This window comes from Podarcis raffonei, chromosome 10, assembly GCF_027172205.1.
Source record: "Podarcis raffonei isolate rPodRaf1 chromosome 10, rPodRaf1.pri, whole genome shotgun sequence".
Classification (NCBI taxonomy): Eukaryota; Metazoa; Chordata; class Lepidosauria; order Squamata; family Lacertidae; genus Podarcis; species Podarcis raffonei.
In genome coordinates, this window is record NC_070611.1 from 19,701,341 (window position 1) to 19,723,913 (window position 22,573).

General features: G+C 43.1%; 1 protein-coding gene across 1 annotated transcript in view; it reads left to right on the top strand.

The window, feature by feature from the left end:
* The window catches only part of LOC128422339 (V-type proton ATPase subunit S1-like), a 46,295-nt gene that overhangs the window by 14,184 nt on the left and 9,538 nt on the right, over nucleotides 1-22,573 (top strand). The window contains exons 4-7 of the mRNA XM_053406225.1: nucleotides 440-633; nucleotides 6,461-6,501; nucleotides 7,420-7,505; nucleotides 19,733-19,980. Of these exons, the coding sequence (XP_053262200.1) occupies nucleotides 440-633; nucleotides 6,461-6,501; nucleotides 7,420-7,505; nucleotides 19,733-19,980 (569 nt within the window). The remainder of the gene's footprint in view (nucleotides 1-439; nucleotides 634-6,460; nucleotides 6,502-7,419; nucleotides 7,506-19,732; nucleotides 19,981-22,573) is intronic.

Genomic DNA, 22,573 nt, shown 5'->3' on the forward strand with positions numbered 1-22,573 from the left:
TGGAAGTGGCTTTGTGAGGCTTCCTTAAAACTGCTAGTATGCCGCATCATAGGACAGGACCATTCGTAGTTCACACACACACTCACTATTTTAAACACAAGGTTGACTTTTTCATCAACCTATAAACTGCTTGCAAAACAGCCAATTTTCACATGTACACACAGAGATTAATTAACCCCCCCCCCAAATAAAAACATTCAGAAAATTGCGAACACTTGAACATTTTTTTTGTTCAGCTTGATGATGATGATGATTATCGGGTTGTTTATATAATGAAATTGCATGTCAAATTCTTGTTGAGGATAACAGAGTTTATTTTGCATAATGGAGGCTCTAAAAGACTGTAATCAAGCCTATCAGAGTAAAAAAGAAAAAGAAAGCAATCATTCCTGCTTTAATCATCCAATTCATAATTAACTGTGCTTTGTGCTTACTACAGGAACTTCTGAGGACTTCATCATCTTCTTTAGTCTTGCCAGCTGTGGACTGCCAGGCCGTGAGTCACCTTTCAGGGTACCTCCAAGAAACGCTGAATTGGGCCTTGGTAAATGTAGACGGCAAAGAAACATCCCAGCTGATGGTTAATGGATCCAAACCCAATGTGTTTGTGATAAAGCTACCACTGACCAGCAGGTATGAGGCCATTATTATTATTTTTTTAAATTTGTATGCCAACTGTAGAAATAAGGATGGACGACGCGGGAGTTGAATGCATGTGAGCTGTGCAGAAGCAACCAAGCAAGCAAGCTGCCGGCTAGCTTTGCAGAGCCTCTTTTTATTAGCAGAAATCAACAGTTGGAAACGGTAGTGAAACCACTCTGAACTTAACAAATTTCCAGCAAGGCACATTTCCAGCATTAGCAATTTACATGTCAAACCAGGTGCTTCCCCCAAATGTTCCCCTGATACTTGATAACGGCTGCTTCAGCCAGTGTGGTGTAGTGCTTAGGAGCGGTAGACTCGTAATCTGGTGAACCGCGTTCGCTTCCCCGCTCCTCCACATGCAGCTGCTGGGTGACCTTGGGCTAGTCACACTTCTCTGAAGTCTCTCAGCCCCACTCACCTCACAGAGTGTTTGTTGTGGGGGAGGGAGGGAAAGGAGAATGTTAGCTGCTTTGAGACTCCTTCGTTTAGTGATAAAGCAGGATATCAAATCCAAACTCCTCCTCCTCCTCCTCCTCCTCCTCTTCTTCTTCTTCACTCGTCATGCTCCAGCCAAGTGGAACATTAAGCAAAGCTTCCTGCGAGGGTGGCAAAGGACAGAGACTGGGCATGGCGGCTAGACAAGCTGTGGCATGTCTTAAGCTCAGGTGGGGGTGTGCCTCCATGCTGCATCCACCATCCCCACACCACCCTTCATCCAGAAATCTCAGGAAGTTCACAGCAGTCTTGCATGCATGTACAAAACTCTTGTGGCTTTTTACACAGGCCTTATGTAAGAATCATACATGTAGCAGACTCACTGAAATGAATGAAACTAAGTTAGTCACATTTAGAGGCGTTTTCTGTGTAGGACTTGCATTGGATACAGCTCATAGATACAGCATCTCCACCCCCTATTATTCAGCCTGGATGCTGAGATCCAGCTCTGAGGGTCTTCTGGTGGTTCCCTCACGGTAGAGAAGAGAAGCTACAGGGAACCAGAAGTGAGCACTCCAATTGGAGAACAGCCTTTACCAAAGGTGTCATGGACTTCGAAGATGCTCAAACTCAGGACAAAAGGAAGAAATGAGCTAAGAGGAACGCACATTTGGCAAACCCTCACCGTGATCAACTCCTGCCTGGAAACCTATGTCACCACTGTGGAAGGTGGCCTCCACAGTCACTTGTGGAATCACTGTTAAGATCGTCTTCATGGAAGACAATCTTACTCGGCGATGAGTGATCGCCAAAGAAGAAGAAGAAAGACAGAAGAGAAAGAAGAGGAAGAGAAAGAAGAAGTCTTCCATGAACCAGGCAGAGAGTCTTCTTGGTAGTGACACCTGCCCTGTGGAACACCCTCCCATCAGATGTCAAGGAGATGAGTAACTATACAACCTTTAGAAGACATCTAAAAGCCCAGTATACCTGAAGGAGTGTCTCCACCGCCATCGTTCAACCCAGAATCTTGAGGTCAAGCACCGAGGGCCTTCTGGCAGTTCCCTCCCTGCGAGAAGTGAGTTTACAGGGAACCAGGCAGAGGGCCTTCTCGGTGGTGGCACCCATCCTGAGGAACGTCCTTCCACCAGATGTCAAAGAGAACAACACCTACCAGACTTTTAGAAGACATCTTAAGGCAGCCCTGTTTAGGGAAGTTTTTAATGATTGATGTTTTTAATGTATTTCTACTCTTTTGTTTGAAGCCGTCCAGAGTGGCTGGGGAAACCCAGCCGGATGGGTGGGGTATAAATAATTATTTATTTATTGTTGTTGTTATCTGTATAGGGATTTTTTTAAAATATGTAATGTTTTAAGTTTTTATATATGTTGGAAGCCGCCCAGAGCATCTGCGGCAACCCAGCCAGATGTGCAGGGTACTACTACTACTACTACTACTACTACTAATAGTTGTTATGATGGTGAAAGGTTTTGACCACCAGATACTGATGTTCCAAAAGGCCAAGACTGCTGCACGTTATGTTATCACTTCTTTGATTAATGTTAAGGCACTCTGGTTTCTATAGCCTGCGGTGGAAAACCTGTAGCCCTTCAGGTGAGGTTTGATTCCAACTCCCATCCACCCAGCATGACCTCTGAGCCAGACAACTCCCATCATTCTTGACCATTGGCCATGCTGCCAGGGGCTGTTTAGAGGTGTAGTCCAAAGCATCTGGACTATAAGTTGAAGAAAGCTGATCAAGGATTTTGGGAACCATAGTCCAACAAGTTCCAGAGAGTCACAGGCTCCCCCAGTGTGTGTTATAAATTTATGGTGTGAACATGACCTTTGAGAATCATCTTTCCAAGCTTCCTGGAGATGACGGGTATTGAACCCGAGTCCTTCCACATGCAAAATGTATGTGCTATGATTGATCTATGGGCCTTTCCCTAAGGGGAAGAACCCATAACACTGAGGAACAATGTTAGGAAAAACAACATGCCAAACACATTCCATATTATTAAATTTTCCAAGTGCATCATTTGAATAAAGCTGGGAGGCGGGTCATTCATCTTGACTCCTATTGCCTGACACCAAGAAACAGGCAAAAATAAAATAGGTGACGCATTTGTAAATGATAAATGGATTTATTTTAAACAGGAACCCTGAACAGTTCTGCGAAATCCAGTATCGTCTGAGTAAACAGAAAAAAGATATTGATATAATAAAAATGTTTTAGATGTGCTGTGTCTCTTTCATTATCCGTAACCTCCTAAGGTTCTGTTCACCTGACTTACGCCATCATTTGTTGTATGTTAAAAGTCAGCACAGAGCGATTTTTCACCTTCACAGTAATATGGTGAACCTGTCTTCTGAATATTTTATCCTCTGGGACAACCACAGAAAAATGAATGAATTCTAACCGGCGGGTAAAATTATTGCCTTATCATGTAGCATCATATTCAGAAGACAATTTCATGTCTCGCATCTTCTTAAAGGCTTTTTGGAATGACCCCTAATTTCGGTGGCACGTGGGGGGGGCATGTCAGCGCCAGTCTCCCCTTTACAGAGGACAGCATTTCCATTGCAAGAGTTATCGGGAAGTGCAGTTCTCGATCTAAAGTCCAAATATGGTTTAAATGTAGAGAACTATAAGACAGGAGAACAGCAGGGGCCTTGAGGTTACTAATCAACAGGACACCTACCCAGCGGTGGAGGAAGCCTCTCGGGCACCTGTGGCGGCGTGCCCAGGGGCAAGGCGAACCGCCCATACGGGCGGGGTGAACTGCCCATAAGGATGCCCATAGAAGAAGAAGTTTGGATTTGATATCCCACTTTATCACTACCCAAAGGAGTCTCAAAGCGGCTAACATTCTCCTTTCCCTTCCTCCCCCACAACAAACACTCTGTGAGGTGAGTGGGGCTGAGAGACTTCAGAGAAGTGTGACTAGGCCAAGGTCACACAGCAGCTGCATGTGGAGGAGCAGAGATGCAAACCCAGTTCACCAGATTACGAGACTACCGCTCTTAACCACTACACCACACTGGCTCCCTCCCACAGGGAGGGACAGGATGGGCAGCGCCCATAGGGATGTACGGGGCACACGGCACCCATAGGGATGGGATGGGACGGGGGTGTGGCGCCCATAGGGACAGGGCGTGCCATGGGGCCTCAGCTGTCCTATATCTGGGGGTAAGAGGCAGTGGGCGGACAGCGTAGAGTGTCACGGTCCAGTTTACAGGCAGTCAAAGTCCTGGCGGAGGACGTCCGGACAGGGGGCAAGATGGCGGGGTGGGAGCAGGAACGGGAGTCCGGAAGCCAGGAGTCCGGAAGCCAAAGGTCAGAGAGCCGGGAATCAAGAAGCCAAAGGTCCGAGGATCAGGAAACCAGGAGTCAAGAAGCCCAAGGCAGGAGCATGTTGCTGTGGCAAAGAGCCAAAGGGAAATGCTGACCTTATATCCCATCCCGGCTCTTGCCACCAGATGCTGTGAGTTACCAATCGGCCTCACCTGTGCAGCCACGCCTTGCCTCTTCAGAACAAATTTAGGAAAGCCCTAGTCCTGCGAAGCCCTACTGGTCACAGGGCCTGGCTCCTGCCCACACTCCTGACATAGGGCCCGTGGGCACCGGAGACACTGCAGGCCCCACAGAGAATGCTGCCCGCCATTTTGTCACCCCCATCAGTGGTGAAACCCGGGGTGGGCTGCACCTACCGCACCCCCTTTCTATGCCCCTGCACCTATCTGTTCAAGGGCGACATCATGGCCCCTATTTTTCTTGGACTAGATAAACTAAAATTACGTATTATGCAAAATACCTAGGTTGCATTGAATGGCTCTGTTGGACTACCCTGAATGGACTTGTTAATCTAATATAGACATTTCTGCCTCCCTGTCTTGCTCTTCAAACATGATCTCTCATTAAAAGCTGTCCTATAGATGTTGTCAATAGTCACATTACGTAAAGTCATTCAATGGAGGCATAAATTATTGAGTCTGACAAGGATCTGATTATCTGTCTTATCCAATACCAGCTTGTTCTTCTGTCAGTTTATCCATCGTTGGATTTGTTTTTTAATCAGCTTTTCCTTACTCAACAGCAAATTACCCTGAAAACATTAGATCTCTTAGGAGGCAATCATTGTTAATAACAAATCTAAGTTTTAAGGGGCCAGCCTAAACACAACACATTCATTGTTTTTCCCCGTGGAAAATTTTATTAAATTTTTAAACAATAAAACAAAAATTGCAAGGCAACCATTTCATCAAAAACAAGAAATCTGGTATAAACATTTACATCCAGTTAATATAATTTATGGGTTGTGCAACTCTTTCTACAATATGTTATCCATAAGAGTTATCAATGTACATATCCTCTCCACAGGCTTTATTGAGATAAGGGGGGAGAAAAAGACCCCCCCTTATTAACATATGCAAAAAAGGGAAGCCATATGTTGCCAAAATTGCCATTTTTGGTTATCCCTTTCCATACCCTCCAACATAAAACAAAGGAAAATCGAGGTGCGCCTTTTTGGGGGCTGTGCTCCTGTGTAAGTTGTGATTTTTTGAGAACGCACCTCCCATAATTGCTCACATTTTGCGGCTGAGTTCTCGCGGGAGCCAGGTGACTTGTGTGAGAGCACGCCCCACACCCCAAAATAGGCATCTCGGAGAGCTGTGCTTTAACAGGAGACAAAACAAGACATCCGAGGATACAATCAGAAGCCAGGATGGCTTCTGTAATTCCAGGATGTCAAAGTGGGACAGTTGAGGGGCATACCTTTCATAGCTCTTCTATGTCACAATGTGGCATGAGGGAAAAGGTTAGCCGCTCTTCCCAATGCCATGGTCCCAATCTGGATAATCTCCTCCCCTCACTAAATAGCCTTGGGACCGTGATGTTGGGGGGTGGTGGGGGTCATTAACCCTTTATCTCTCGCCACTGTCCAATTCCCATTTTGTATTCTCCATTTTGCAATCTCTACCCAAGACAACTGGCATCTTTCGGAATTAAATTAAACCACTGATTGAATATTAGGTTTCCAGCCCTGGAGTTATCCTTGCATTCTATATGTGATCTGATTTTGCAGTCTGCCCCTCTTTCTGGAATACTGTTCCCTTACTGAGTCCCCTGGATGCTTCAGTTTGGAACATGCCCTGTCTAGCAAAGCTAAAATCCTTTAAAAATTTTTTTTAAAACCCCAGAGCTACCAGTAAGTTGTCCAGTTGTTATATTTCTGTGCTGTTCTTTTTTCTTTCCTGTGTTTTCATTTTCATTCAAATCATAGTAGTATTGTTGTTTCAACTGCAAGTGGTAGGCCATGTCAGTATTCTTCCCCTTCCAACATTTTCATTTTCTTTCTTTCTATGTTTCCAATGTAGGACAAATGACCTATCCACTCAAAAGGAGCTCCTGGAAAATGGTAAGTGAAGCAATCCACAAGTGATCCAGGTTGTTATTAGCAATTAAGCATGAAAGATCAGCATTCAGGGGGAAAAGAGGCTTTCATGCATATTCCCTTGCTAGAGAAGGAGTAACGTGTACAAAGTGAACAGAGATCTAGTTGCAGTGGATCCACTGTGATCCGCACCTACTCTGTGGATATGTGTCCCATAGCTGTCAATGTTTCCCTTTTTTACAGGGAAATTCCCTTATTCCGAATAGGATTCCATGCAGGAAAAGGGAAAAGTTGACAGCTATGATGTGTCCTCAGATACCATGGTTCTTATAAAAATCCACTAAGTTCTCCTTGGGGTCATATGCCAGTTGAGTTCAATAATAAGCAATTGTACTTTTATTTAATTAATTAGTGCATCAATATCTCCATCATAGAGCTCAAGGCATGAAACATTACAGTTTCCCCAAATTCATGGTCAATGGTCAGTGATGTCAGAAGTTGTAGACCAACAACATATGGAGGAATACAGATCTCCTCTTGTTGTAAAGGAATTTTTTAACCACTTCATGTGTTATCACCCCAGTTCACGTGTCAACCAAATTCATAGCAAGAAATTGAGCTGCCTGAATAGTATTTGGGCAGTGCTGGTGGTCTGCCTACTTCATCTAATCTTTCCTTCACTTCAACTTACTTTTTAATAACTTTCAATAGTCACTAACCCTCTGGACCTTTTCTGAAACATTGTTTTGATCGGGGAAACTTAGATGTCTTACTTTGCTTTTGTGATTTGTCAAGTACATTGTTTAACGGTTAATATTTCAATATAAATGAGCACAGACACTTCTTTACTACCTGAGAATTGTTGCCTTCCAGGATATCGTAGCAATTTTGGGTGAACTTAATGACATTGTTAAGCAGTTATAATAAATTTTATGTCTACAGACAAAATAATTGGAGAGTATACTAAGTCTTTGCAGCAACAAGGAATTGAGTCTGTGGCCATTTATACAGCAAGGCGACCTTCAAAGGTGAGTACTTTCCAGAGTCTAGAGTCCTCAAATGTTTGTCATGTGGTAAGACAGCAAATATAGTGTTTGATTTTCCCCATTTCACAAGTGTTGTGTTCGCTGTATATTACTACTAATGTTCTGCCATAAGGATTAGGCAACTGTTATGTTTTGGGTGAAGGGACAGTCCCCACGTCATAACTTCAAACAAGACACAAGATTTGGTAAGAAAAATGAAATAAGATGGGTTATGTTTTTACACTGGTAGGGTTATTGGCCCCTGGAGTGCTCTCAGACAGAAAAACAGATGGCTTCTAATGTGCACACACAGCTGTGTGGAAACAGGAGCTGCTCGTTCATTTAAATATTGTGGAGACAACCATTCACTCATCGTCGTATTGTAATGCGACATTTTATGAAGTTAATTGGTTAGGCCAAGGCTGGGCTCCCTGAAGGATATCCTCCAAATATTGTTGGATTACAACTCCCATCCTTCTTTACCATTGATGATGATGAGAGGTGAAGTTCAACAACACCGGAGGACCAAAGATCCCTCAGCCTTGAGCTGGGCCCTGATCCTGCAGAGCTTCCTGTGCTCATTATAATATGCAGAATTCATGGATTCAGCAACTTTCTCTCACCCCCTGTTTTTCACTTGTCCTTCTGCAAACCTGAAGGTTTCCCGAAGCCTGCTGGTACCTCCATTTTGTACATAGATGGTGCTGTTTTGTTTTTCTACATAAGGATACAGACTCAGAGTGAATTAACAATTTGTCTACAGCAGCATTCTCCAACCCAGTGCCCTCCAAATGTTGGATTACGACTCCTATCAGCCCTAGCCAACATGGCCAGGGGTCAAGGATGATGGGATTTGGAGTCCAATAAAACTTTGGAGTCCATCAGGTTGGTGAACTTCAAAACCTGCAATGGATAATCCAAAGTAACACACAGTACAGTGGTACCTCGGGTTACATATGCTTCAGGTTACATACGCTTCATTTTACAGACTCTGCTAACCCAGAAATAGTACCTCAGATTAAGAACTTTGCTTCAGGATGAGAACAGAAATCGTGCTCCGGCAGCACAGCAGCAGCAGGAGGCCCCATTAGCTAAAGTGGTGCTTCAGGTTAAGAACAGTTTCAGGTTAAGAACGGACCTCCGGAACGAATTAAGTACTTAACCCGAGGTACCACTGTATCTGGTTCCAGAGACCTAGTAGTCTCTTAGCAGAACTCTCTCAAAAAAGGTCGGTGGTCCTTAATTTAAGTGATACTGTAATGGACAGAAACCAGAACCTTTATTCATAATCCATCACTGATGTACATATTTTATTTCTCCCTGTGATGAAGGCATTGTTCAGTGCCTGAAGAATTGGAAACGCAAACTTAAACTTCGAGTCTTTGGTTAAGTGATCTTTACTGAGCATTACAGAACTTGACCTCACAAATTTTACGTGCAGCTGAGGTCAAGATGAACATGAATCATCTGATTCATGGGTCAAAGATAATAGATTAATTCCAGAGTAACAGAGCCATCATGGAGAGCTGGTGAGGTGACTCTCTGTAGGCTCTTTGAATAGACTGCAAAGAGTTCTGCAGGCATATATCTGTGCTGGTGATATTTTCCCCAGTAGTGTGATATGAGATACCCAAACAGAGCATTCTGAGGATTGATTGAAGGAAGGGCAGAAGTGGCCTTGGATCCATGGGGTTTAAAGCTTCCTCATCCCTCCAACAGGCCCCAAGGTTGGGCTTATCACCTACATCAGCTTGTAGCTGTCATAGTTAATTTATTAGGTTTAGCGGGTGTGAAATTTTAAAAATGAGATCTGCAGGGGCAAATAAGAAAATCCACACCTCCCATCCCGGTTAGCATGGCAGACAATCTGCCACTTCCCTTCCCTGTGTACCCCATTGGTTTTCTCTGCTGATCAGTATAATTTAGTTCCCATCCAAGGTGGCGGGGAATCCTGACTTCAGCCCCACTGATTTCAGTGGGAACTATGCTCTTACAATCCTAACCATGTCCGCTAAAAAGTAAGTCTTATTTAATTCAGTGGGGCTCATGCCCAAACAGTTGGGGTTAGGATTTCAGCCTTAGTTTGGCTCCAACAGATGCAAGGGTAATTCATCTACTGTCATTTTCAATGCATTACGAGTGCTGGAGGGGGAAAATGAATGCACGGGAGACAGGCGAAAGCGAATAAGGTGTCCCATCCATCCCCCAGCTTTTATACTGTTTTCCTCTCCATTTGAGCACTGCTTTACATTAAGAAACTAAATTTTAACTTGTAGCTGTAGACAATATACTTAATTATTTCCCAGCTGGATCAGCCAGAATCCTACACGCAAAACAAAGCAGAGTTTAAAATAATTACAGCAGAACTGCTTCAAGCTGGCTGAAGCTAGCTGTGCGTTACTCTGGGGAAAGCAAACATCAGTTTGACTAGATAGTAGACGGAACGGCGCAGAGACTGTGAAATATGCTTGTTAGTAGTGTCTTGTTATTCATTCTGTGCGATAGTCCTATATTTGGTAAAAGGAAGAGCACTAGTTTCTGCACTGGAAATTTGTTGTTTGTTTTTCTGCCGGAACTGAAATAGCATCTCTTTTGCTTTTGATAGTACCTTGGTTTTCTTACAGTGATAAAGGGGGATTTTATACCCATTATGCCACCGTACTCTTATGAAGGTTAGAGACAAAGTGTACACAAATGGATAGGCCAGCGATGACATTTGTTCTCATTTCCTAGCATGACACCCGGAAAAAAAATCCAGAGCGGATACTAAATTGGGGAATTTGTCACTATAGCAAGGAGAAGGTTAGAGACAAGGTCTGCTTCCAGATGAGGGGCTCTTAGTTGTAAGCTACACACAGGATTGCAATTGACTTTCAATACTTTCTCCAGGAGTGGGGAATCTTTTTCAGCTCGAGGTCCACATTCTGTTCCGCGACAGGAAAAGTGGACAGGAAAATGAATGTAAATTGGAGCAGTAGGCTAGTTTGTTGTTGTTGTTTAGTCATTTAGTCAGGTTCGACTCTTTGTGACCCCATGGACCAGAGCACGCCAGGCACTTCTGTCTTCCACTGCCTCCCACAGTTTGGTCAAACTCATGTTCATAGCTTTGAGAACACTATCCAACCATCTCGTCCTCTGTCGTCCCCTTCTCCTTGTGCCCTCAATCTTTCCCAACATCAGGGACTTTTCCAGCTAGTTTTACACATACTCAAACAGCCCTCTCTGTCCAGGGCTGCCTTCGGATGTCTTCTAAAGGTTGTATAATTATAGTGGTACCTCTGGTTGCGAACGGGATCCATTCCGGAGGCCCGTTCACAACATGAAAGGAATGCAACCCGCGTCTGTGCACGCGCGGGTCGCGATTCACCGCTTCTGCACATGCACGTGGCATCATTTTGCGTGTCTGCGCATGCACGTGGCGAAACCTGGAAGTAACCCTTTCCAGTACTTCCAGGTCGCCGCGGGACGCAACCCGAAAAAACATGAAGCAAACGTAACAAGAGGTATGACTGTACTTATCTCCTTGGCTTGGGGGTCGCATAAGTCCGTACGCTCCAACATTTCTCCCATGATAATAGGGACGTCCTTAGCAAAATTGGAACATTCGGGGATCAAATCAGAAACTGGGACGGCTTCTGTAAATCTTGGAAAAGTAGGGACACTTGGAGGGTCTTTAAGAAGCTTTGTCAGAGTTCAAGGATATATTCAAAGCAGGCAAAGTCACTCAGGGAGATGCAAAACAGGGCTTGTGAGTAGTGTAGCAGAGATAGGAGTATGGCCTGGGGACCAGAGTCCAGAAGTCCAGACACAGAGGGCTGGAGGGCCACATTTGGCCCCTGGATTTGAGGTTCCCAGTCCCTGGTGTACATCCCGCTATGTTCCGTCCACACCAATGGGTGTGATTTAGGCTGTATTCTTTGAAAGCACTATGAAACCACTTCAATCAGCCATGCCTTTGCTCAAAGAACCATGAGAGCTGTAGCTTGTTAAGGGTGCTGAGGCTTGTTAGGAGACCCCTATTCTCCTCATGGTGCCGCATTTCCCAGAGTTCCCTGGGAACAGGGATTGGTTGCTGAGCCCCTCTAGGCATTGTAGCTTGGTGGTTTGGGGGAGAAGGGTGTCCCAAGAACTCTCCGCACCCCTAACAGATGACAAACCCAGGGTTCTTTGTGGGACTGATTAAAGACTGATTATAGTGGTATCATAGTGCTTTCAGTGAATGGTGTGACTGTGGCCTTAGTTGCTTTGAAACTCAGCACACTATAGTCATTGCTGTGGGTGGCATTTTATGACACCCCATCACAGATGGGAGTTGTAATTCAGCAGCATCTGAAAGGTCAAAAGTTCCCCGCACCTGATCTACACCTGACACACATACAGTCATACAGGTGCAGAGTTTGGTCACAGAATCTACTGAATTTAATAATAATTTTTTTATTTATACCCTGCCCATCTGGCTGGGTTTCTTCAGCCACTGTGGGCGGCTTCTAGCAGTTCTTTATCTCCTTGACATCTGATGGGAGGGCGTTCCACAGGGAGGATGCCACTGATGAGAAGGCCCTCTGCCTGGTTCCCTGTAACTTCACTTCTCGCAGTGAGGGAACTGCCAGAAGACCCTTGGAGCTGGACCTTAGTGTCCAAGCTAAATGATGGTGGTGGAGACACGCCTTCAGGTATACTAGGCTGAGGGCTGAAAAGGTCAGCAGGAACTATTTGAATTGTGCTCAGAAACGTACTAGGAGCCAGTGAAGATCCTTTAGGACCAGTGTTATATGGTCCTGGCAGTCACTCCTAGTTATCAGTCTAGCTGACACATTCTGGATTAGTTGTAGTTTCCGGGCCACCTTCAAAGGACATTTGCACATTGCAGTAGTGCAAGCGGGAGATAACCAGAACATGCACCACTCTGACGAAACAGTCTGCGGGCAGGCTGGTAGAAAGCTTCCATGGAACTGGTAGACAGCTTCTGTGGACACAGAATTGACCTTTGCTTCTCTGGACAGCTCTGGGTCTAAAATGACTCCCAGGTTGCGCACCTGGTCCTTCAAGGGAACAGTTACCCCATCAGAACCAAGGAGTCCCCCATACCTGCCCCCACCCAAACAGTATTTCTGTCTTGTCAAATTCACCATCAATCCATTGTGGACTGGAGCTGCCACTGTGATTCCACTCCAACTGAATGTACATGGTTGTCTGAACTAGGTTGCAAGGTATTCCTGAAAGAATAGTATGTGGTTGTTTGGCCAGGTCCAGCTCATAGTAAACATGCAGAACAAGAAAAACCCAGACCAAAAATGATGGCATTGCCTCATGACGCATGGTGGAACAAAACATTAAGCGCTGCAGCCAGGCGCTGAAAGGGCATCAGTATTGTGAGGTTTTCACATATTAAATAACGATTCGATCACCTGTAGACAAAGATGACATTCTCACAATGCAAAATTGCTTGGAAAAGTCATCATGCTTTCTGCACGCCAAGATTAAAATCTTGAGCACACTGGCTCATGAATAGGCCTCGTTGGAGGCAGCAGAACTTCCTTCTGCGTAAACAAGCTTAGACTCAGGTCACCAAAGTTGTTAACACAAACCATGCTCCCCCCACAAAAAACCCCCAGGGAAAGAAGCATGAGCTTTCCCTCAATACCACACAAAACTCTGTTTTCAAGGAAGTGATGAGAGGCACTACGCGTAGGCATGGGTGAAAGGATGTACTTCCCAGATCCCTCACCTGAGAAAAGTCACACTCATTTATTACTGCCGCAGTTATTTTTTGCAGCTTTACACAGTTGCAAAGCATGTACAAGCCATGGCGTTAGCCAGAGAGGCCTCTAATGATTTGTTGCCGGCTGTGCTGAAAGTCATCCATGAATGCGAAAGAGTGCATTTTTCAGAAGGAGCACATTTCCTGAAAGTTTCATTTCATCTTTGCGAAAAGTCAAAGAGCCCCTTCCAGTTTCAACAAGTTAAGCTGAATCCTGTTTTGAAAATACGGTGCCTGCTGTGCACTTGTAAATGCAACCACTGCCTCAATTTTCTCTACTTTCTTCTTGTGAATAGGCTCTAATCTAAGGCTCGCCAGCATCCTCCTGGCTCGTTGATCCATACAGACTGCTGCGATTTCATTTCCTTGTGGCTCAAGTCCTCTGCTTTTATGGATGTGCGCTCTCACCTAAATGCTGATTCCTATACATTGCCACGCCAATCATGTCTTTCCATGCAACAATCTTTTTCTAAAAGGGTATCTTCTGCAGAATCTGGAGTTTTTAAGGCTGCATATTGTTAGCTTTAAGACCATACGTACATTTTTTTGAAGGGAGATATCAATCTTTAATTATTATTTTCTTTCATATTTCAAATGCTCTTCAGGTTCAGCGTGTTGATTTTAATGGTACAAAGAGGTAGCTTGTAGGAATAAGAAGACAAACTTTGCATTCTGTTTGGCTAAGCAAAAGGAAATTGCAAGTAACTACCTGGAAGACATATACCTCTCTCTGTTTTAGCTGTTCAGTCCCCAGTTCCCTCACCACAGTAAGCCACAGTTAACTTATCTGGAATATTTTGCTTCTTTTCACTGGTGCAAGGAGGAAACAAAACTGATCCCTGGATTAGTCTTATATCCAAAACCACTGGTTTTGATTTGATTTGTTTAACCAACAACAATCAGTTACAAGCCCAAAACAAGTCTTGGCTCCAGATCATGGTTTGTTCGGAGAACAGCAAATCATGATTCCTGAATCAGACACAATGCTAAGCCACTTTGTTTCTTCCCATCTCTAATGGGAAGGAGCCAGTTGCACATGACTGGCTTATGCAGTATAAGTAGGGATTGGTGAATAGGTCAATATCTCCCAGTTTCTCCTTTTTCTAACTTTCACTTCTCCACTTTTCTGTAGCAGCTTGCAGTTTTTGTTTTGGAAGGAAAAAGATCTCATGAACATTCACCAGCATTTTCGTGTGAATTTCTCCTACTGTACTCGAATCTGCATGCGATTTTCCTGACCATACACATTTTTGCAAACCAATCTCCTCTAAATACATATTGCCTTTTTGTATGCTATTTTTAACTACTACATGCGTTTATGTACACACTTTACCATAGCATATGCGTTTTTCCACACACTACTTGGCTGGAGAACAGCATTGCAAAATTCAGATAAGTGTTTCGCATTCGGATAATAATTTTGAAGGGTATATGTGTGTTTTGAATTGCAAATGGTTTCAGAAAATGCAGACTTGGTAAGTTTACCTTTAAATATTTCTTCCCCAACTCTAATGTGCCCTCATGTTCAGAAATCACCATATATAAATTCTCAGCCAATATCCCTCCTCATTTCCACTTCCAGCCTTTCTCATTTCCCAAGCTGTTCTTGTATTGGCAATGTTTATTTTTTACAGAGATTTTTAAAAAGTCCTTTCAAATACAATGCTTGGCAGAGGCATTCTTTTAACAAATTTAGTGCTATATTTCATTTTCTGGTTACCTATTAATTCACCTATCCACCTATAACCCCCAGACAATGTCATGGGGGCACATGTCTAGTAGTGCATGACAGTTCTCGGTTTTCTGCATATATTTCAAAGACATTAACTCCCATCCCCTAGTTTTTGCTTTCGGCTAGCTAGTAACATCCAATAATTATATACAGAGAGATGAGGAGGTATTAACATCAGTTTCCATGGAACTAAGTCAGAGACTTTTTTCCTCACACGCTTTTGTTGCCCATATTTTTCACTCTTGTGCAGAGCTGCCAGTAGGCCTGAAAAGACATGTCTTTTTGTGAACTGTTTTGAAAGGTTTTGTAATGTATAAATCTCCAGTTGTCATTCCATTTATTCTGACAATCTCCAGTGCTTTGAAAGATAGGCTACATATAATTTGGCCATCTTTAACTATGCCCTCTCTCAATTTTAATATCCCACTTAAGGTGTTATAACTGTTGCCCCTTTATCAAAACTCAAGGAACCACCAAAAAGAAAGAAAGATATAAACTACGCCATAAAATGGTCCCTCTTGTTCATTTTTGCATTTATTGCCCACTCTGTGAATATTGTGTCTTCATTAACCCTCAGAATAGAAGCCAGAAATTAGTGTATCATCAATTTCTATATCATCATGATTTCATCTGATCTCAACAGCAAAGAAAAAGATAGCACCAAGAATGCATAGCCATTGATTTAACATGTGATGAAATAAAATAATCTCCCTCCACATGTCTTAAAGTACAAAATGCTCTAAAGGGATGTAGCATTTAAAATGAAGGCTTCATAGTAGGGGGTAGAAGACAAATCCAGTTCGGTTTGCATTTAGAGGTGAGCCTACAAAATTCACACTTTCTGAAACGAGACACAAAGCACAATCCTTCAACATTCTCGCTTCCATGAACTTTGCAGTTCCTTTTTCCAGCCTAGTAATGTGTACAAAATCCCACTAGGGTAAACTGTTGAGATTTCTATTCCACCTTAAGGAGCAGACGTGTAGAACTGTTGCGTGTCACATGTCTGTTTACATTCCAGCACAGCTTGCTGGGAACTTCCATTGTGTGTATAGCTTTTCCTTTTCCTGGTCTTTCTGAGAAGACGAAGAGAGAGATGACATGTTTCTTTGTCCTGGTTTATGATTAATAAATCTGTAGTTATAGTATGCTTTCACAAGCCTCAGGCCTATTCTGTGAGCATAGTTTGATCTGCTGATAGTGTGCCCTGGCTTTGAAGCCCCGGTCACTGATTTACGTCGGAGCAGAGGCTGATGGGTCTTCGCAGCGGACGGCCAGAAGGAGACGGCCCAGCTGGCCCCCTGGCCCTCTGCATGTTGACATAAACATGTATATATTAATAAAAAGGGCATATAGTTAGGGAAATTGTTTTGTAAAAATGTGTATATCGGGGGGGGTGCACTATAATGCTGGCAATTTTTCCTGAGGCATAATAATAATTTAAAAATTGCAAACAGATGTGGAAGTGAATTTAGGATTAGAAAAAAGAAGCCGAGAGAAACTTAAGTCGACAAAGTAACCCATGCCTACTTCGTAGCATTTCAGAGGGTTGCATGAAATCAAATTCTTTTTCTTACTTTTGCAAAATAATGCTAACCATCCTCCCTAGTTTTCAAATGGGGCTTCAGTATTGAGATGCATTGGGTTCACCTGCCTATGAAGAAAGCAGAGGTGGGTTTATAGACAGAGAGAGCACCCATCCCCAGATCTGCAGGTAAATCCCAGCTTTTCTTCTCTCTCTCTCTCTCTCTCTCTCTCTCTCTCTCTCTTTCTACCTGCTCCCAAAACTCTTCGAGGACAAGTGATGCATATGGAGCTCAGGCAGCAGTGAAAAATAACGTTCCCAAATTGACTGCATTTCATTTCTGTATATTGCAGCCACAGGAAGGCTCCATCAGGACCATAGTGTATGGGTTAAGCCTTTCCTTCCCTGTGACCATAATGACTAAAATGATTGCCTCTCAAAGTTATTATTCCCTTCCCCCAGAAATGTTTGCTCCTAAATTTGCTGACGATAACTCATGTTTTAGCAGCAGCAGCAGCAGCATATTGTGGCTTTCAAATGGTGCAACAGCCGGGTTTTGTGCAACAGCCGGGTTGTTCTAGAAGAGCCATTGTATACTGCAGCTATAGAGAACCGAATCTGACTAGAGCCTTAGCTTCTCCACTCCCTTGAGTCGGGTTTGACCTACCCACCTGTCTATCACCTGAGGTCACCATGACACCTATTTGTTTTTGCATAGCACTGTGCACAGAAGTCCGGATGATCGGCTGATAGTTGATCATATATGATCATATACATGTACAACTACCAGACTTTTAGAAGATATCTGAAGGCAGCCCTGTTTAGGGAAGCTATTAATGTTTGATGGACTATTGTATTTTAATATTCTGTTGGGAGCCACCCAGAGTGGCTGGGGAAACCCAGCCAGATGGACAGGGTATAAATAATAAATTATTTATTTATTTATTTGATGTTAAGTGTAGGGCAGGTGTTTGTGGCATGGCCAAAATGGCCTCTCGGGAGTAATCATAAAGTTTACCAGATCTATGTGCATTGGTGTCCTCCTCTTCTAAGAAGCATGATGAAAACTGCAGCCATGCTATGTTGTGCAGCTTAAATTCTGCTAACTTCATTGAGCAGCTTGTGTGTGGGATTCCAGCCAGCACCGCTAGTTAATCAAAAGTTTGCCCGAGAGGCTGCATTTATCCCTTTGTAATCAAATAGCACAAATCAAAAAGAAGATTAAGCCCTGATTATTGTCATACTGTGCTTTGAAAATAAGTTTCAGTCTACCATTGTCTGCCTTGTTTTTGTGAAATCCAAATTACTGATTGCCAGCACAGCAGTAATGAAGATGGCAAAGAAGTACCACTTACGTGTTACCCTGCAAAATGATGATTTTGAATTGGGGAAGAACATGCAGAACTGCGCCTGGAACTTCTAGTTTGGGTACCTAATCATCACATGCACTGACAGCGATTCAGCAATGACCTGAACAGAGCTGCCATCTTCTCCAGTTGCTTGAGGGGGCCCAACATGACATCCTGACATCATGCTTGTGATGTCATGTGATGTCACAAGGAGCCAAGGAGCAGAACTGAACACCCACTGAACATTGAGGGGGTCCAGCCCCCTGAAAAAACATGAGGGGAGGGCATGAGCGAAAGATTCCCAGAGCAATCCTATATAGATTTAGTCAGGTGTCAATCTCACCAAGTGCAACTGGGAAATGTACGCAGGATTGCAGCCTTAGAAAGGAAGGGGATAAATAAAGACAAGACTTGGAGTCTGAATGGTGCAGCTAGACTTTTCCCATAGAAAGGTGCCAGGTACATTCTGCTTTAGGCAGCAAAATTCCTTGAGCGGACACTATTTTATCTGGATAGGTTCAAATAGGAAGAAACAGGCATCTCGGTACTGCATATCCAGTTGGAGTGGCCACATAAACACTAAACTCTCTCCCTGACTTCCAATCAAACACACACACACACACACACACACACACACACACACTATAGGACGTTGTGCTAAGTATTGTGAACATCACTTTCACAAGATGAATTCCTCTATCATCCTCTCTGCTGCAGCCAATCAGAAAATTTAAGGAGAAAAAGTTTGTGTAGGGATGCAAAACACTTGGATTTGGCAGGAAAATGCCCTTAGCAGAAATAGCCAAGAATTTAATCTCCTGCTTATTGATACTTCCTGCATAATCCGCACAGCTTTCACTTTTTCAAACGATTTGTTCCCTTAGGTTATACCTGTGTTCAAGGAAAAGTTGTGTTAAAACTTGCTCTCATTCTCTTATCTGGGTAGCTATTTAACCAGACTCTTCCCGCTCACCCAGGATTACTCAGTGCTAGCTATTACAGAAATTTAAATGTGTTATCATATGCATTCAAACATTTGCAAGGGATCTTATTTTAATCTGGTTACATGGCTACTCACTTCATTTTTGCATACCATATAATTCAATAGGAAGAAGTTTCATGTAAATACTTTATGTTTAATTGTTTTATTGAAGGGTGGGATACTTCTGGCTAAACTTTGCTAGAGGAGTTGTGGTGCAGCTTTTGGATTCCTGAAAATCTGTTCTTGGCTTCATTCTTTCTCCAAAATCAAAGTATTCCCCATAGCTCAGTCATCAGTTCCTCCTACAAAATCTTATTTCTGTTATTAGCATTATGATTCTCCCCAGACAACGTGCTAGCCCCAGTATCCCTTAACATACAGACAATTGATTAAACACAGTATAATTTAGTCTTCATAACCTTTTCCTTGTGTGAAATAAAACGGCTACACTTTGGGAGGAAGAAGAGAGATTAATTTTTTTAATTAAAAAGTGAAATACTTAACGCTTTTCTTTGCGATATATTGCTTTCTTAAAGGGAACGTTTTCTTCCTTAAAATACCACATTCTGGCAATAATAGTTGCAACTGTTGTTGTTGGCACCCGTCTGTCTCGAGAGACAATGGAGTGCACCTGCAGGGGTGAAAAACTGCTGCGTTAATAGCACCAAAGTGACCTCCCTGAGGCACAAGTCTGGGCAGTGCATATGGAGGCCCTGGGCTGCCCAGATGACAATACCCCCCCCCTTTCGGCCTTGCTGATGTGGTCCAAAGGAAAGCAGAGCAATACGTTCAGCATGTGAACTGCCAGCTTTGACTCAGTATCTGTGTTTCACCTCAAGGTTTTGTTTTCTGTTGAAATAATCTGCAGAATTCTCTTTTAGGTACCAGTGGGACCTGATGTAGAATGGCAGAGCAGAAGGCACCTAATGTCTGTTGAAAAACAAGAAGCTAACCTGTATGCCCCAATAAATATAACCAATGGAACAGGCCCCAATGCCACGTGCATCCTTTTTTATGCCACAGATTTAAACTTTACAGCCGATGGCACTGTCATGAATCTAACCCATCGCACATTTGAATCTCATGAAGTGGATACCAGCAATTCCACTTGTTCGGGGACCAATGCCACGTGAGTAGCCTGACTTTCACTACTAATTGTCTTTCATGGTACATTGACTGAGGAAGCTGATTTTTTTTTGTTCCCAGATAGCATTACCATTTAGCTTAGCCAAGACTTGAAATCAAAGTCCTAGAAAGATCAGATTAAGGTACAGTCATGAAATTGCATAGCTCTCATAGCTTTGGTTATCTCTATTCTTATGCATTTTAAGTGTCCAAAATGCTTTACAAGCCTTCTTATTAATTTACTCCACGAAGTAGGCTATTAACTACTTTGCAGCTGGAGAACTGAGGCTGTCAACTTGCTAAAAATTAGAGATGGACAAGCTTTCCCCAGCAAATACCTTTTTCAACCCACTGACAGCCAGCCTTGCTCATTAAGATGTAGACGTTTTTGGTACAGCCTAAAGATATAAAACTTGCAGTTAACGGATTTTTTCCCCTGTTCAGTTTTCAAGAGAAACAGAATTTTGGGAGGAAATGATAGTTTTTCAATATTTTACAGATCAAAAGTCACTTTCCTGCATTAGAAACATAGTATATATTATGTATAACTTGATTTGCCATTAAATGACCATCTTTGTAACATTTAAAGCATGGTTTATTCGGACAATATTTGCAAGTTGAATTAATTCTTTTCCATTTTGGTTACAAATGGAACTACAAGCTGTAGGACTGGAAAGAACCTAGTCTCTCATTGGTTTTACCAGTTCATGAGGAACATGCAAAGCACAATAGAAGCAGGAGAAACCGTCAGCATTATAGGAAAAGGAAACAATGTATTCGGGGGGGGGGAACAATTCTGAAATATTCAGAAACTTATTATGTCTCCTCCAGTGTTCCACAGTGTAAACCAGGCATAAAGCATTCATTTCCATAAAAAGGGTCTGGAAAAAGAAGGGAGGAGCTCCTGGTTTGTGTACAGAAAGTCCCTGGTTTAGTTTCCAAGCAGGGCTGGGAATAACTTCTGCCTGAAATCCTGGAGAGCAACTGCCAGTTAGTGCAGACAATACTGAACTCGATGGACCAATGGCCTGGCTTGAAATATTTCTATGTAGTAAAGAGCTGTTGTTCACCTCTATGGGAACAAATTAATAATAATAATAATAATAATAATAATAATAATAATAATAATAATAATAATTTATTATTTGTACCCCGCCCATCTGGCTGGGTTTCCCCAGCCACTCTGGGCGGCTTCCAACAAAGATGAAAAATACACTAAAATGTCACATATTAAAAACTTCCCTAACAGGGCTGCCTTCAGATGTCTTCTGAATGTCAGGTAGTTGTTTATCGCTTTGACATCTGATGGGAGGGCGTTCCACAGAGCGGCGCCACTACCCTATGGGCATGGTTTTGATGGGGACAAGATCTGTCCAGCTCCCCTGACCACAGGTGGTCTGACCTAATGGGATGCTGCAACAGGGATGCTCAGGCCATTGTCTGTACTCTCCCATCATTCTCACACTTGGCATAAGTGTGGAAAGGCTGTATGCAGATACTCACCTATGTCAGTATTCTATGTATTCCTACGCCATTCCTATGTATCATTAATATTTATTAATTTTCTATACCACCCTTCATCTAAAGATCACAGGGCACTTTACAATATAAAAACACAAAAATGCATGCCATAATAACAAACAGAAACAATAACTCCCGTCCACATATATCATAACACTGCAGGAATAACACCTGTGTCAATGTTGCTTCATTTTGTTGATCTGGATTTGGTACCCGAAACGTCGTCATCCTCTAAAATGTGGCACCTCATATTCTGAGCTTTTCGAAACTGAAACCAGAATTCCATATGCATTCTGATACGCACCTAAACTTTTGTATGAATTGTGATCCTTATTCAGTGGCGTGTGCTCTTTAAAGGGTGCGTGACTCCTGTGGGCTTTTCTATGAGGTGGGAGAAGGGACTGATGCTGCCAGTCAGTCCCTTCTCCCTCCTGGGTAAAAGCCCACAAGAGCCGCACGGAGCTTGTGTGCGGCTCTTGGGTCTTTTCCCGCCTGCCTCCCCCCTGCATTCGCTCCACAAGACGCACACACATTTCCCCTTGCTTTTTAGGAGGGAAAAAGTGCATCTTACGGAGCGAAAAATACGGTATCTCCTCCCAGAGAGCTGCTATTTCACAGCGAAAAACACCGTAGGACCTTCTCGTGCCCCATTTCCAAACTCTTTCTCATCAAGCCAGATTTGTGTCCAGATCCATTATTTTCATGGAAAAGAAGAAGAAAGCTAATAAGCAGTTCAGCTTGTATGTATGCATGAGGTGCAAAAAAGAGAATTGTGCCAACATATAGCTGCTTCTTTTGTCTTCTTTTCATTGTTCCTTTCCAAGAGAATAATTATGCATGACTTCTATTCATCCACATGTCTTCTCTTACGGCCGCGCTCTCTCCTTGCCTGTGCCCTCATTTTATTCAAATGTCTTGGTCCCCACAACCACCACCACGATCAAAACTCCCATTAACATTATGCGAGGCAATAATTTCATTGTAAGGTGTTGTTGCAGGGAATCCTTGCCACCACTTAAATTTAAGTGAGTTGTAAATAACTCCAAAGATCAAGGTCTTCAATATATTCCCCCTTT